The 16,951-nt window shown below is 40.8% G+C and overlaps 1 protein-coding gene across 1 annotated transcript in view; it reads left to right on the top strand.

The window, feature by feature from the left end:
• The window catches only part of LOC126337802 (uncharacterized), an 86,693-nt gene that overhangs the window by 54,329 nt on the left and 15,413 nt on the right, over positions 1–16,951 (top strand). The window contains exon 5 of the mRNA XM_050001499.1: positions 9,447–9,630. Coding sequence (XP_049857456.1) covers positions 9,447–9,630 — 184 coding nt within the window. The remainder of the gene's footprint in view (positions 1–9,446; positions 9,631–16,951) is intronic.

Raw genomic sequence — 16,951 nt, 5'->3', positions numbered from 1 at the left:
TGCCATTTGGTGAGTAGATTTTTTATCACTCCAGCTACATTACATAAATTTATGATCATCATAATTAGTACAGCTGCTTTCTTTCTTCTTTTAACAAAGAAGAATATTAACTACAATACATTGTGTAAAATGACACAGAAATTCTCAGTTGGCATGAAGAAGGGCTTCAAATTCTTCTTCTTCTTCTGCACTTTATATATTTGGCCTTTGTCTATTGTAGTTCCCGTCTTTTCCTTTGTCTTCCCAGAATTCTCAGCTTACCCGATTATAATTTCTTACTTTGAAAAGTAATCTATCACTGCTCATTATGTCAAAATGTTCACTCCATTTTCTTCTGTCATCTTCAATTTGGTTTCTTATGTTAAGTATATTTAATTGCATCCTGATGTCACTTTTCTTAATCTACCTACTCAGGTACAATTTTTCCCACCATTAAGAAATCTCATTTAAACTACTTGGGTTGTATTTTCTTGTTCTTTGCAAATGACCCATGACACATTTCTGGTAGATTAATAGAACAAAAATCTGCTTCAGTTGCCAATAATTTCTTATACACTCCTGGAAATTGAAATAAGAACACGGTGAATTCATTGTCCCAGGAAGGGGAAACTTTATTGACACATTCCTGGGGTCAGATACATCACATGATCACACTGACAGAACCACAGGCACATAGACACAGGCAACAGAGCATGCACAATGTCGGCACTAGTACAGTGTATATCCACCTTTTGCAGCAATGCAGGCTGCTATTCTCCCATGGAGACGAACGTAGAGATGCTGGATGTAGTCCTGCAGAATGGCTTGCCATGCCATTTCCACCTGGCGCCTCAGTTGGACCAGCGTTCGTGCTGGACGTGCAGACCGCGTGAGACGACGCTTCATCCAGTCCCAAACATGCTCAATGGGGGACAGATCCGGAGATCTTGCTGACCAGGGTAGTTGACTTACACCTTCTAGAGCACGTTGGGTGGCAGGGGATACATGTGGACGTGCATTGTCCTGTTGGAACAGCAAGTTCCCTTGCCGGTCAAGGAATGGTAGAATGATGGGTTCGATGACAGTTTGGATGTACCGAGCACTATTCAGTGTCCCCTCGACGATCACCAGAGGTGTACGGCCACTGTAGTAGATCGCTCCCCACACCATGATGCCGGGTGTAGGCCCTGTGTGCCTCGGTCGTATGCAGTCCTGATTGTGGCGCTCACCTGCACGGCGCCAAACACGCATACGACCATCATTGGCACCAAGGCAGAAGCGACTCTCATCGCTGAAGACGACACGTCTCCATTCGCCCTCCATTCATGCCTGTCGCGACACCACTGGAGGTGGGCTGCACGATGTTGGGGCGTGAGCGTAAGACGGCCTAACGGTGTGCGGGACCGTAGCCCAGCTTCATGGAGACGGTTGCGAATGGTCCTCGCCTATACCCCAGGAGCAACAGTGTCCCTAATTTGCTGGGAAGTGGCGGTGCGGTCCCCTACGGCACTGCGTAGGATCCTACGGTCTTGGCGTGCATACGTGCGTCGCTGCGCTCCGGTCCCAGGTCGACGGGTATGTGCACCTTCCGCCGACCACTGGCGACAACATCGATGTACTGTGGAGACCTCACGCCCCACATGTTGTGCAATTCGGCGGTACGTCCACCCAGCCTCCCGCATGCCCACTATACGCCCTCGCTCAAAGTCCGTCAACTGCACATACGGTTCACGTCCACCCTGTCGCGGCATGCTACCAGTGTTAAAGACTGCGATGGAGCTCCGTATGCCACGGCAAACTGGCTGACACTGACGGCGGCGGTGCACAAATGCTGCGCAGCTAGCGCCATTCGACGGCCAACACCGCGGTTCCTGGTGTGTCCGCTGTGCCGTGCATGTGATCATTGCTTGTACAGCCCTCTCGCAGTGTCCGGAGCAAGTATGGTGGGTCTGACACACCGGTGTCAATGTGTTCTTTTTTCCATTTCCAGGAGTGTATATTACATTCTCATGTTGGCTGTTGAGACCGGTGCCCAGATTGCTGGTCCCATTGGCATAAGTGTGATCCCTCATGGCTGAATGTCACAACTGACACCCATTTACGTTTCCATAATTATTTAATGGCACTTGAAGATGAAGCTTTAAGTTTGAAACTGGTTGTGTAATAAATATGAAATTACTGACAACTGAAGTGGATTTTTATTCTATTAATTTCTTCATCAGCTGCAGGAGTTCAGCTGATGAAACATTTGCACTTCTGTAGAGTAATGTAGGAACAGTTGTTACTTTATATACCAGTACTTCAAATAATTTATTTACAAAAAGTTATAGGTAATTTTATTTTTGGACCTCAGAAACACAGGCCTCAAAATGTAAAATGAAAAGAGAAAGATGCAATAAAGATAAACAAAACAAGCTACATACATACATATTTGATTCTTGAAATTTTCCCAACTGATATAAAATTCCATCATTTTTAAGCATGCAACCAGAACACCAACACTTTATTTTGCAATAAACCTTACAGCATCTTCAATGTAAGACAGTGGTTGAGTTCTACATGTCCAGGTGTGCCTTTTGTGCAGTGATAAACCTAAACCATGTGAATCAAAGATATACTGTGGAATAAAATGCCACATACACAGTTTAGTCTGTGGCACAACTTCGAATCACATGGCTTTGGTGTATTAGTGCGGAAATGGGCTTTGCTTGGAAACTAGAACTCAGTCACCAGTTTGTCTTGAATATAGTTGTGAAGTTTTCAGACAAGAGTAAGTGTTTATGTTCCAGGTGCATGTCTGAAAAATGATGGAGTGTATACATATTGCCCATGCAAAATTGAGACTTACTCAAGGCCATTATCACACTTCACTTGAAATATTCAGGTTCCTCATACTGTACACCTTGCAACATACTGATCTGCTTTCAAAGAGTGTCAGGTTACAAATTGTAAAACTATTTAGTCTCCTAAGTTTTACATTATCCTATCCCGGATGTGTTTTCCAAAATTGTCATGACCACTTTCCATACACTATCAATGTTCTTGTTTCCTCGATCTCACTCAGAGCTTACAGTGTCTAATGAAGTTGCCTTCTCAATCAGCATTTGACAGTCAGGGTTTGCTGTACCATGCAGAAACATGGGTTCTGAGGTATGCTGTCATGTCACTATTTTGATGTCACACCACTACTGAAAGCTCATGCACTGACATTGCCATGGAATTACCCACATGCATCTGTTTGGGCTAATGCATGTGCCCTAATACATTCAAAGGATCTCCATAGAAGTTGCATGAACTTACATGATGGAATCTTTACATGCTACCGTGAACCACATAGTTTCATCCCAGTCTAATTTTTTATTGCACTACAAGCGTTTTCACTTGTTACATGATTCCTTTTGTTCAGCAGTAATTTCCAGCTCACAGAAAAAAGGTTTAGTGTGGTTATTCCAATATCGGTCATACATTAGCAACAATACATTAGCCATTTAGTTGAACAACCTGAATAAACAGATGACTAATGCCTTGCATCAAATTTACTTTTTCAGTGTCTTTAAATCTCTTTCCATTTCTTTAGCGCTGCATATCTGTGTCTGAAACACTTTCATATAACTGCCTGTGTTTGCTCATTTATACAATCAATAATATTCAGTACTTTCACCAACAGAGGCCTTGTTTGGTGTGGGCCAGCATTCCCAAAATTAAGGTATAATGTTGTTGGTGTTATTAGCTTATGTCTGGCCTTGTTGTTGTAATTTCTGTTTCTGGAGCTACATATAACCATTTGTGGGCTTCCCATCTGTACCACCTCATTTACCTCAAAACTGTTATGATTAGTTGTCCTCATACCCTGAAATACTAATCCTCACCACAGCAAAGTAAATTTTTTGCTACATAAATGGATCTTACCTAAACACTATCAATGCAATGATGAAATGTTCCTCAGCTATCCAAATAGAACAGTTTTGGCCAAGATCCAATAAGATTAGCAGTAAACAGCTACAATAGAGCCATAGAGATAAGAACATCTTCTGCTATACTTGTAGTGCACGGCAATCATGAAACATGACCAAAGTGAGCAAAATCAATCAACTTGTATATGTATTCAAAATGAAATCTCTTTAGGATCGATGCGAACACTTATTACTTGTGTGTGTGTGTGTGTGTGTGTGTGTGTGTGTGTGTGTGTGTGTGTGTGTGTGTGTGTGTGTGTGTATGCATGAGAGAGAGAGAAAGAGAGAGAGAGAGAGAGAGAAAGAGAGAGAGAATTGAATTCTTGTGTCATAGAAATTGTATCCTACTAAAGTGTCTTTCATTTTAAAAAAAAATCTTCATAACAAAATTTAAGCAACTGAAATTCTTAATGGTATACTTCTTACTTCATTCATTTTAAATCTGATATAAATTCTTCATTGGGGTGACAAAAATGGTTTCAGTTACTTATTTACAAAATATTACAGATATTTATATTTCTAATTGCAAGACCCAAAATATAGAAAAATGGAGGCTGTTAAACAGATACAGATTTAATGCAGACTAGATATGCAAACTTGATACTCATTCAGGTTCATTATCAGGGTAGGATTTACTGAGTGGCTCTTGTACAGAATTTGGTACATTTGCTGCTCAATACTTATCATATTTATTGCAGGTACATGTTGTGCATAAGATCTGAAATTTTATCCAGGTGTGTCAAAATGGAGACAGTCAGGTGATGCACAGAGTGGCAAATGATTGATGTATGGTGGACAACTTTAATAATACATCTTCCTTTTTTTATGGTTCTCTTCTTGCTGTGTCACTATGGAGGCCCTCTTCCTTTATCTGTCAAAAATCCCACTCTTAACAACTTTTATTTCTTGGAAGACATTCTGAAGGAAGGGGTAATGTCCAACCACAATTTTTTGTAATAATTGCTCTTGTGGTTCCACAAATCAAACATTTCCTTCTTAACTGAATAACTGTCTCTCATTTTCTGCAGACATACTTCCTTATGCCATATGGTCTCCTTACTCCTTCCAAATACTAAGGCCAAGGGGGAGAGGGGTGAAGACCTGTTCTCACCTACCTGGATACTCAAGCACATTAAACATTTAAGCACCCTCTTCCAGGACACAAGGACCTGAATGTGGTTTTCCACATTCCTGTACCTAAAAAGGAGAACATTCAAATTTCTCCCTAACATAAGAGAGAGACTAAAAATGAGCTTTCTTCAGCTGTCAAGTGAACTGATACACTACCTGACCGATAAAGGCCTGTATGCTGTTTCTGTGCAAAATCAAGAGACAGATCAATGGTATTTGTGCTTGCAACAGTGTAGGCATTCCAGAACACAAATTGTGGGACTGTGCACTCTACAAAGACACAGCAGGTAATGGCCATCAGGCACTAAGGATCAGCTGCAGTATCGAGGGAAGCCAAGGAAAATTTCACGGAACATTCAGTCACTTGATGGCATGTTGCCATTCTGGCTAGATGAGATATTTTACAGATGGCGACCTCTGAATGAAATTATTTTTATAGAATTTATGTTGGGTTGGTGCAACTGATCATGGATGTGTGGATTGTAAGATGTTACAGGGATTCATGGCATTGCTAGTCACAATGGAAACACTGATAACATATGCCCAAGAAATGCCGCAGATAATGGCTGTTGACGCGGATAGCACGAGGGCAAATCCGGCAATGGGGACAAACATGAACAACATAGAAGCACTGTAATAAATAAACATAAACGAAACAAAAGGTTCTTCAAAGGAGTAATTAATTCATACATATATTACTATCCACAAAAATGTAAATGTATGGCCTACATTAGCTTCCTAAATAATACGCTGTAATTGTGAAGAAAAAATAAATAAATAAACTTCACGAGAAGCTGATGAGTGTGACACTCTTCAAAATATCATGATATTTCAACATTTTCATCTGACTGGAAACCCAAGAACTTTTCATTAGTGGTATCTGCTGCAAAAGTCGACATTTGATGTTCCTCTTCACTCAATTACTCCTCTCCGATCATTTAGACTTCCGTACATCCTCAGTCATTCTCTATGGTTGTGCTACTTTATTATGCTGTTCTTTCTCTTTTCTGCCTCTCCTCAAAATTTCTTTGTCTGTAATTTATCATGTGTGGACTTTACTTTACAGTTCACACAAACCCATCTTTATAAAACTGAGAAAGCTTTGTATGTAATAACAAATTACTCAAATACCAATAATTGTGCTAGGGTCTAAAAATGATAAAAAAAAGACACAGTGACATGGTTTGTAACATCATGTAATGAACCCAGATATTAAGGGCTTCATCATTTCAAATGAAGCTGAACATCCAGTAAGTTACTGAGGTAATATAGCTAGAATGTTTCTGCTGGTACAGCTATTGGCCTAACTAGCAAACTGTGCTGAATAATACATGAACGGCAAACATATTCCATTAAAACACAGCAGAACATTATCCACAAGCTCTGCAGGAATGTCACAACTTGCAGAACCTCCAATTCTGCGTCTTGGGATGAGTTTGCTTTGTTTAAAGATGTGAATTCCTGAGATACTCAATACACACTGTGTATGTTCCATTAAGCTGACAAGGGAAACTCCCCATCATTTTCCCCTCAGATTTAGTGGTAAGAAGGCCCAGTGGATAGCCCATCAAAAACTGAACACATGTCAAACATGGAAACAGGAAGGTGTACTGAACTGTGAAAAAAGAAGCAAAATAGTAACAGTGAGCAGTCCAAGCTCAAGCTGTGCAACATCAAGTGAATTGCAAGAACCATGGTACTGCAGTTTTGTGGCCACAATGTTGGACTGCAAAGAGGGAGATCTGTATTCAAATATCCCTTGTGCTTCATTTATTTTTTCCCAGAATCATGAAATGTCTGGTCATTCACGTGTCCATTCACTATATTCAAATTTGTATCTGTGTCATGGTGTAAAGTCTGTTTGCAACAGCAAGGTGTAAGGAAGAGACCTTGAGACATCAGTACTTCCTATTTGTTCTACACAAGTACCACATGTTATGACTCTTGCATTCTGTTTTGGATGTTTTGACTCTTGGATTCCTTTCTTGTGATGTAGTTCACACCTGTTTATTTGTTGTTTTCATTTCTTTGAGAGGTCTATGTGGCATCTTACCTGCTCTCATTATTCATCACATTCACTTGCGATGGTAATACTTTCTTACCACGTGATTCATATTCTACAACCAGTGTACAGTATGACAATTACCAAGACAACTGAAGAAGAACAGACATGTCAATGAGCAGACAGACAGTTCATAATTTTGTAAAAAAAAAAAATTATGCGACACAATGGAGATCTGAATACAGGTGTCTTGCTTTGCAGTTCAATACCATGACCACACAACCACAATGCCATAGTTCTCACAGTTCACTTGATGTTGCACATCTTGAGCTTGGGTTATTCACTGTTTCTGTTTTTTCTTTTTTTTTTCTTTTTTCTTTCTTTTTTTTTTTTTTCCCCCTCACAGTTCAGTGCACCTTCTTCCTGTTTTCATGCTTGGTCTGCGTCCAGTTTTTGACGAACTATTCACCGGGCCATTTTATTACTAAATCTAAGGGGGTTGTGATGGAGAGTTTCCCTTGTCAGTAGCCATCAGGAACAGATATTCACTTCCTGTTTTCATTTTTGGAGCCCCATATTGAGCCAACACTGGGTTGGGACTGGTATAGCACATTCTAGTGCTCATGGTGAACCAACCATACCTTTATATAGGCTATTATTATGAAGAGGTCACTACTTCCAAAGGCATTTTGACACTACATACACATCTACATCATACTGTGCAAGCCATCTAATGGTGTATGGCAGAGGGTACATTTTGTACCAATAACCGAGCTCTCCAACCCTGTTCCATTCTCGAATAGTGCCTGGGAAGAATGATTGTTGGTAAGCCCCTGTATTGGCTCAAATTTCTCGAATTTTCTCCTCATGGTCATTATGCAAGACATACATATGGGGAACTAACATGTGGTTCTACTCTTCCCAGAAAGAGCTCTTTTGAAATTTCGATAGTAAATCTCTCTGTGATGCACAACACATCTCTTTTAATGTCTGCCAATGGACTTTGTTGAGCATCTCCGTAATGCTCCTGTGCAAACTAAATGATCCTGTGATGAAACATGCCGCTCTTCATTGGATCTTCTCTCTCTCTCTTCTATCAGTCCTATCTAGCAAGGATCCCAGATAGATGAAATTTACTCAAGAATGGGTTGAACAAGCGCCATGTAAGCTACTTTCTTCATGGATGAATTACATTTCCTTAAGATTCTTCCTATGAATCTGAGTCTGGCATCTGCTTTTGTACCTAAAAAGTCCAACACAATTTTCCACAGCTGTAACATGTGATCTTGTAGTAACTTTCTCGTGTTGGCCTCAGTTCCAAGTATCTTCCAGATTTCCATTTAACTGCCTTACTTTAACCAATAAAGTTCTCTCCTATTCCAGATTTCTAACCCCAGTGGACATATTTCTAGAATTACTAACAATGCATCATTTAGGTTAGTGTATAGGCGTCCTTAATCTCTGCCAGTGCTGATTTCTCTGTATTCCAGATGTAGGCACATAATTTATTTCTCACAGGGTTTCCCTGGCACTTGAAGCTTTAGTGGGTCTTTTGCAGAGCCAATACTATCTTGTGTCTTTGGCAACAGCTCGAAATGGTTCTGATATCTCATTTTCAATGTGGCCTCAATATTTTTCCTGAGAGTGGTCCCCTAGAGGGTAAAAAAGTGATTCTCTTGTCTCCTTCCTGGATTGATGCATCGGTTCTTTCCTTGGAGGCTAAACAGCACCCTAGTGCCCACACCAAGTGGAGGGGACAATCACCCTTCAAATATAAATATAGGGACACCTGCAGTATCTCGACACAGTGCCAGAATATTATGAATACGACATTCTTTGAAACATCACAGTACCTCATCACCTGGAAACAGCTTTTCATCAATGACAGAAAATTTTCCATAGAGCCACGTCTATAGTTATTACTCTTCTATTACCATTAATTTTGTCACTGTCAACCATTTTCTGATAAGCATATTACCTTTTTGTAAGTAAATTTGAAGTAACAAAAAATAACAAAGGAACTTTCAGAACATATTTTATGGCTGAATTCGTGATCATAAAGAAAGTACTTAGTTTTATAAGTGGAAACAAAATTGTGTATATGAAATTATAAGAGAATTTTTGTGTTAATTGTGTCATAGACAACAAAAATTTTTTCCTTCATAGTTGCAAGAAGGGTACAAACATCTGAAAAATATTTCATTCAAAATTTCTGCCATTCTTGGCACTGTTACATTTTTAAACTGGAAACTGTTATTATTGAATATAGTATAATTATCTACTAAATATTTTCTGTCACATATTTTTTGCACATTTTTAAAGCTAGTATTTTGTTGAAGCATGAATAATTATGATGCATATCCCTTCCACACAAATTGCAGGTGAAGAAGAAGCTGCTTACGAGAGCAACGCATTTTCTCGTATAGATGATGTACTGCAACAGCACAATATAAGTTCAACTGTCTGCACACAGAGAGTGACATGTTGGATCATTGATAATGCACTATCTAAAATCAAAGAAGGGAATGCTGGCAGCTTTGAAAAAATCGTTGATGGAATTGTGAGGTATGATAGTAAAACTGAGTCTGCTTAGTCATAAACATCAGTATACATCCATTTACTGAAATATTTCATTCTAAAAAGTTCATAATTTTTTAACCATCTTAATTCAAAAACAGTGACAAATTTGCCACGTGAGTTTAAAGTTAAACTGCAAACTTCAACATGCTTTCTGTGCACTTTATCTGTCATATCTCTATTGGCATTACTTTATTTATTCAGTGTTATGTTTGTGTGTATTGTTCCATCCAGTCATTAAAGAAAGGTTCATCTGATACTTCTAATAAATAAGAGATGGAATTTCTGGTCAGTACTTATCTTCTAGCGGCCGTAAACAATAATCATATCATACCACATTGGTATTTATCTTCAGATGGCAGAATACTTAGTATTGCCAACAGACACATTCAAAAGTAAAAATAATGAGATTGTCCTTTCTTTTGGAGCAGGGAGGTGGTAGAGTGGGGAAGGTTAAATAATGAAAGGCAGGTCACTCAGACCCCATGGTAAGAGGAATCCACCTCCAGTAAGGATAAGGGCTGGCAAAGATGAAGGGGAAGGAATCAGATACAGTGGAGGGTGAGAAGTAGTAACTTGGTAAGACTGCCTCATCCTTACTGCAGATGGGCTTCTCTCAACCTATTGTCTGTATGACCTGCCACTTTCATTCCATAAATGATAAGGGCACAGTCATTGGTAAAGACAGTTTGGGGGGAAGAAAAATGAATAGTGAAATTAAGAAGTACAGGGTAGCAAAGCAGAAAAAAACAGGAAGTGGGGAGGAAGAGGAATGAAGATGGAAAAGGGGGGGGGGGGGGTAATGAGAAAGAGAGAGGGTGTGTGTGTTAATGAGGACAAAGTCCAGAAGGGTGTTGGGATGAGAGGATTTTTTGGAGGGCAAGTTCATGTCTCTGGAATTCAGGGAATCTAGCCTTGAGTGGGAGGATCCAAATGGCCCATGTCTCTTCAGTCAGGTTGTAGAGCACGTTTGACAATGGGGAGAGTTCTTCTATACTCATTCATACTTTGCAAGTCATTTGTTATACAGGGTTTGCGGTTGTTATAGGTACAAATGTGAGGGATGAGTAGATGACAATGAAACAAGCTAAAAACTATAATACACATAGGTTCATAAACTAATGGTTTCCTTGATGAAATGAAATGATTGTATGGCATTATATCTAAAAACAAAGATGATGTAACTTACCAAACGAAAGCATCGGTATGTTGATAGAGACACAAACACACACACAAAATTCAAGCTCTCGCAACCCACAGTTGCTTCATCAGGAAAGAGGGTAGGAGAGGGAAAGACGAAAGGATGTGGGTTTGAAGGGAGAGGATAAGGAGTCATTCCAATCCCGGGAGTGGAAAAAGGGACAGGTATACACTCACGCACGCACACACACACACACACACACACACACACATGTCCATCCGAAATTAGCGGAGGTTGAGGCCTGGTGGGTAACAGGAAGAGAGGATATATTGAATGGAAAGTTCCCACCTCCGGAGTTCTGATAGGTTGGTGTTAGTGGGAAGTATCCAGATAACCTGGACGGTGTAACACTGTGCCGAGGTGTGCTGGCCGTGCACCAAGACATGTTTAGCCAAAGGGTGATCCTCATTACCAACAAACACTGTCTGCCTGTGTCCGTTCATGCAAATTGACAGTTTCTTGCTTGTCATTCCCACATAGAAAGCTTCACAGTGTAGGCAGATCAGTTGGTAAATCACGTGGGTGCTTTCACACGTGGCTCTGCCTTTGATCGTGTACACCTTCCGGGTTACAGGACTGGAGTAGGTGGTGGTGTGAGGGTGCATGGGACAGGTTTTACACTGGGAACAGTTACAAGGGAAGAAGCCAGAGGGTAGGGATTGTATGGCATTATTAGACAGGAGACCCCATCTGGAGTTGTTTGGCCGCCCAGTACCAGGCTTTTATTTCATGCCATTTTGGCAACTTGTGTGTTGATGATGATGAAATAATAATGAGGACAACACAATATCTAGTCCTCGAGTGGGTAAAATCTCTGACCCAACTGGGAATTGAACCTGGACTTCCTGTGTGGCAGTCAGCTGCATGGACCACTCAGCTATGGAGGTGGACGGTTTCCCGATAGTAGAGTATCATGACTGAGTACATCAACACCTTATAACAGAGTCCCCAAACACATTATAATAAGTATTCCACATGGCCAGTGTTCATGTGACAGCAGGCTCCAGTATGTCCCCTTGTTGATGCCCGTAATTGTTCAAAAATCCCATGCTGGTTCTGAATGCACTGACAACCACGCATTATGTGATTCCAGAGTTCATTGACACTAGCAACATAGCTGGAATACACAATAGCTTTTAAATATCCCTATATAAAAAACAGGTTCAACTTGGCAGGCAATAGTAGAGCCGGACCATGACCGATATACTTATTGATGAAGATTCGCGCCATGCATTCTCAAACAGTCACATGAGAGTGTGCTGGTTCACCACCATGCATGTATCATGTGTGCAGACTTTCACCATAAGGAACATCATCCAAATAGTGATTAGCTTGTGTTGCAGGATATTAAAGACATGCATGACCAGTGAATTGGCCAGGTAGAAAATGTTGCCCTGTTAACAGAACACTAATGACACCTGCTCAAACATTAATGGAAAATATCCATTAATGTGCTGTCCCTACGATAGTACATGGATTCCCATTAGATCAAATGTGTACATTCTGAATGTTCATAATATTTTTTCAGTCTTTGCTAGTCCTCGTACTCTGACAATCTATTCTATCCTCCTGTCCAACATCAGATTTTTTGTATACTACTTCAATCACAACAGAAAGGAGAGATGGGCCACAGAGTAGAGCAGCAGCTATCATTGTAAGGAAGCTGGGCAGTAGTAGAAATGATTAGTGAATGCGTAAATACAGTAAAGAGAAGTTTTACTTGATTTATTGCTCCCTCCAAGTGTTGTAAAGAAACTTTACGAAAGAACAAACAGGAATAAAGTCCAGCTATTAAAGAGCATTGTGCAGTGTTAAACTACCGCTACTAATACACAAGTGAGCTGTTGAAGACGGTGACTGAGGCTGCACCGTGTAGCTGCCACTGGCCATCCTATATTACAGTGCCAGATGGTGTATGTAGTTGGAGCCATTGAAGGTGTGGTTCAACAGGCATGCACCATTGGATGCACTAGAATATGTGTGATCACTGTTGGCATCTGTCAGAAATGTGCATTTCCATTGCCAACTGTGCGATGCCAGTGAGAGTGGTATTGATCTATGATACCACAATATTCACATTTTGTCAGTTGCTTTTCTACTCCAAAGTAGCTTGTGTATTGTAATCCTTCATTATCTCTTTACTCTATTCCACATCCTCAACTTTGTCTGGTACTTCGTCCCCAAATTTCTCCTGCCCTTTCCCCCCTTCCCCCTCCTTCCCTTGCTTTCCAATGTAATCATCTGAAATCCCCCATGCATAATCTGCACTGCTCACCAATAAAACTGCAACTGGTAAACCAGCCTGTGTAGGGCCCCCACTAGCATGCAGAAGTATCGTACCATGACATAGCATGGACTCGACTAATGTCTTAAGTAGTGCTGGAGAGAACTGACATCACAAATCTGCTGTCCATAAATCCGTAAGAGTACAAGGGGCGGGGGGTGGGGGGGGGGGGGGGTGGAGATCTCTTCTGGACAGCAGGCTGCAAGGCATCTCAGATATCTCAATAATGTCCACGTCTGGAGAGTTTGGTGGCCAGCCGAAGTGTTTAAACTCAGAAGATTGTCCCTGAAGCCACTCCGTAACAAGTCTGGATGTGTGAAGTGTCATATTGTCCTGCTGGAATTGTCCAAGTCCGTCATAATGCACAATGGACATGAATGGATGAAGGTGATCAGACAGGATGCTTATACACGTGTCACCTGTCAGAGTCATGTCTAGATGTACCAGGGGCCCCATATCACTCCAACTGCACATGCCCCACATCATCACAGAGTGTCCATCAGGTTGAACAGTCCCCTTCTGACATGCAGGGTCCATAGATTCTTGAGGTTGTCTCCATACCCATACACGTCCATCTGATTGATACAATTTGAAACGAGATTCATCCAACCAGGCAACATGTTTCCAGTCAGCATTAGTCCAATGTCAGAGTTGAGGGGCCAAGGCAAAGTGTAAAGCTATGTGTCATGCAGTCATCAAGTCATGAGTGGGCCTTCGGCTCCGAAAGCTGATACCAATTATGGTTTTTTTAATGGCTCGTATGCTGACATTTGTTGATGTCCCAGCACTGAAATTTGCAGCAGTTTGTGGAAAGATTGCACTTCTGTCACATTAAATGATTCTCTTCATTCATTGTTGATCCCATTCTTGCAGGGTCTTTTTCCGGCCACAGCGATGTTTTACCGGATTCCTGATGTTCACGGTACACTCGCGAAATGTTCATACGGGAAGATCCCTATTCACTGCTACCTCGGACATGCTGTGTCCCATTGCTCATGTGCCAACTATAACATCATGTTGAAACTAACTTAAATCTTGATAACCTGCCATTTTAGCAGCAGTAACCAGACTAACAACTGTGACAGACACTTGTTGTCTAATATAAGTGTTGCTGACCACAGTGCCATCTTCTGCCTGTGTACATATGTCTTATTTGAATATGCATGCCTCAATGTTACACTATAGCAGGAAGAATATATAACAAAATTTGCAGATACAGAACGTAGCATTTAGTACACAGATCTTGCACCTCTGGCAGCAGCAATTGCTCAAGGTTAGCCCAGCACTGAGCTTGAATAACAGATACGAGTATGTCATTCCATGCTGCTTCAACTTTACATCAGATTTCATCAATCGTAGTGGCTGGCAAATACTGGCACACCATTTTTCAGCAACCTCTGACCACTTGTTCCTGGGAAGTGAGAGATCTGGAGGATGCACTGGTTAGAGCAACAGTTGACCACCCTCTGATTTGAAGTAGGTCAGGACAACAATGCAATATGCAGTTGTGAATTATCTTGTTGAAAGATGATATCACAGAATCCTTGAAGATAAGGCACACTCATTGGCATTACCAGGTCCATAATATAATGGCTGCAGACCACTTTAGTCATTATGCAAACCACAGGTGATGGTGTTGTGTACCTGATGGCATGCTATACAATCATGCCCTGTGTTAGGCCCATATGAGGATGAGAGCAATCTATCAACATCTGTTCTCCTCGGAGCCGTCACACATGGATTCATCCATGGTGATACTGTGTATGGAACTGGTACCTAGCTGAAAAAATGAAGTAGGTGTCACTTCTGTGCCAGTGCTGTGATTGTACACATCACTGTTGGTGCGTCTCTCTGTGCTACAACATTGGTCACTGTGCTGACAGTCCCTGGTGCTCCAGACATCATCACATTGTCTATATGGGTACTTGTCTTACTGCAGATAAGCCTGTTTACTGGTTCAAAGTGACGTGGCTGTATGATCGTGCATGGTTGAGCAACAATATTTCTGTCGTCTCAGATGCTAGTTGTGTGAGAGTGTTAAGATCATGCTTGGTGTTGAATATGGCCCTCGTGAACCTATCAGTTCCATATCTGCCCGGCAGGTGTGGGATCCCAACCAAAATGAGCAGAAATATCATGGGATGATAAACTACAGTCTCACTTGGCCAGAACCCTTCACTGTTGAATCCTGACATGAGATGGTAGCTGTTTTTTCTTTGTGCACGAAGCATAACACAATCTCCCAACTGACAAACAACATTGCTGAATGAGAAACATGCTGCATAATCTTTTGTTATGCATGCAATATAAATAGTCTTACTCCTACCTGCTTTGTGTTATTACTCTCAACTGCTAATGATTTGCATAACAAAGCTGCTGTACACTGCATGGCAATTTGACATTCAATTCAAAATTTATTCACTACTGCAACTTCTTTGAGATCAGCTGTATTAGGTATACATGTAATACCTATTAGTGACATAAGATTGGTGCATGACTAGAACACCGACATTTGTTGCAATTTCAATAGCCAGATGTGTATGTGTTCCACAGTAGGAACAACATTTCCTGACTTCCTTCCATCATTTTTCTCCTGTGTCCAATTCCATACATCTCCACTTTCTACAGCATCCCACCCTTGCCATGACTGTTAACTGTCCTTGTCTGATTGGACAGTGTGTGTGTGTGTGTGTGTGTGTGAGAGAGAGAGAGAGAGAGAGAGAGAGAGAGAGAGAGAGAGAGAGAGAGAGAGAGAGAGAGAGAGGTTGAGGTGGGCTATAGAAGGGATCACTTTTGATCCTCTTCGCAGCACTATGTGAATCATACATCTTACTGTGACTTGCTGGTGTAAAGCAGATTTGCACAACATCAGACACTAGATTTACACCCACACATCACATGTCCAGAAATCTGACACAACTAGTAGCAGTACACAGATACAGGATTCTGTTCTCAACTAAGAATGAGACTCGATGCACTGGAGACGGAGGCAATGCGTTTGTGACATCTAATACTACTATGGTTGTTGTCAGCAGAATGCCATGCTGTCAGGTACAAAACGTGTGTAGGTAAGATCCAACAATATAGAGTAAGGATAAAACATTCAAGAAAAGTAAGAAGAAATATGTAAAAGTCTTTTGTTTCATTGTGATCAAATATGACTTTACATATAATTACACTGAAGTAGCTGGCAGTCATAACTGGATGTTATTCAATGTAATGTAGCTCTGTTGAATGCTATAAGAAGTTTGGGAAGGATATTTCCTCAAGACATTAAGGCATACAAAACTATTTTCAGAATGTCATGATGTACATTTTGATGACATCAGTATTCAAAATAAATGCAAGCTTTCAGAGATATTTCATTATGTACGTGAATGTGACAGCAGAAATTTACAAATTGCTAATGTTAAGTTACTTATTATTTGCACTGAGAGAGAACTGATTAAAATTAAGATAAACAAATAAAGATGTAACTGCAGTGATAGTACATAAACATTATGGCATACATTGGAACAAAAGTAAATGATAAGAGCCAGATGTACATAAATAAATACGAGGGTTGGAACTTAAATAGCGGCAGCTATTTATTCACAACTGATACAAAAGAGTTACATGTTTGCACCTGTTACTGTTCTTCAAAGTAGTCACCAGTTTTATTTAGAACCTGTTGCCAGTGATGTGGAAAGCATAGTATACCGTTATCAGAGCCTGTTCTGTAGATGGTGCAAATAGAGTGGTCTTCTGCCTGTCGAATCTCTGGAACAGTTCCGCAGCAAATGCCACAAAGTGGTTCCTTCATCTTCAGAATCAAATCAAAGTCA

Source organism: Schistocerca gregaria, chromosome 1 (assembly GCF_023897955.1).
Source record: "Schistocerca gregaria isolate iqSchGreg1 chromosome 1, iqSchGreg1.2, whole genome shotgun sequence".
Taxonomy (NCBI): Eukaryota; Metazoa; Arthropoda; class Insecta; order Orthoptera; family Acrididae; genus Schistocerca; species Schistocerca gregaria.
This window is presented reverse-complemented; position numbering and strand designations above follow the sequence as displayed.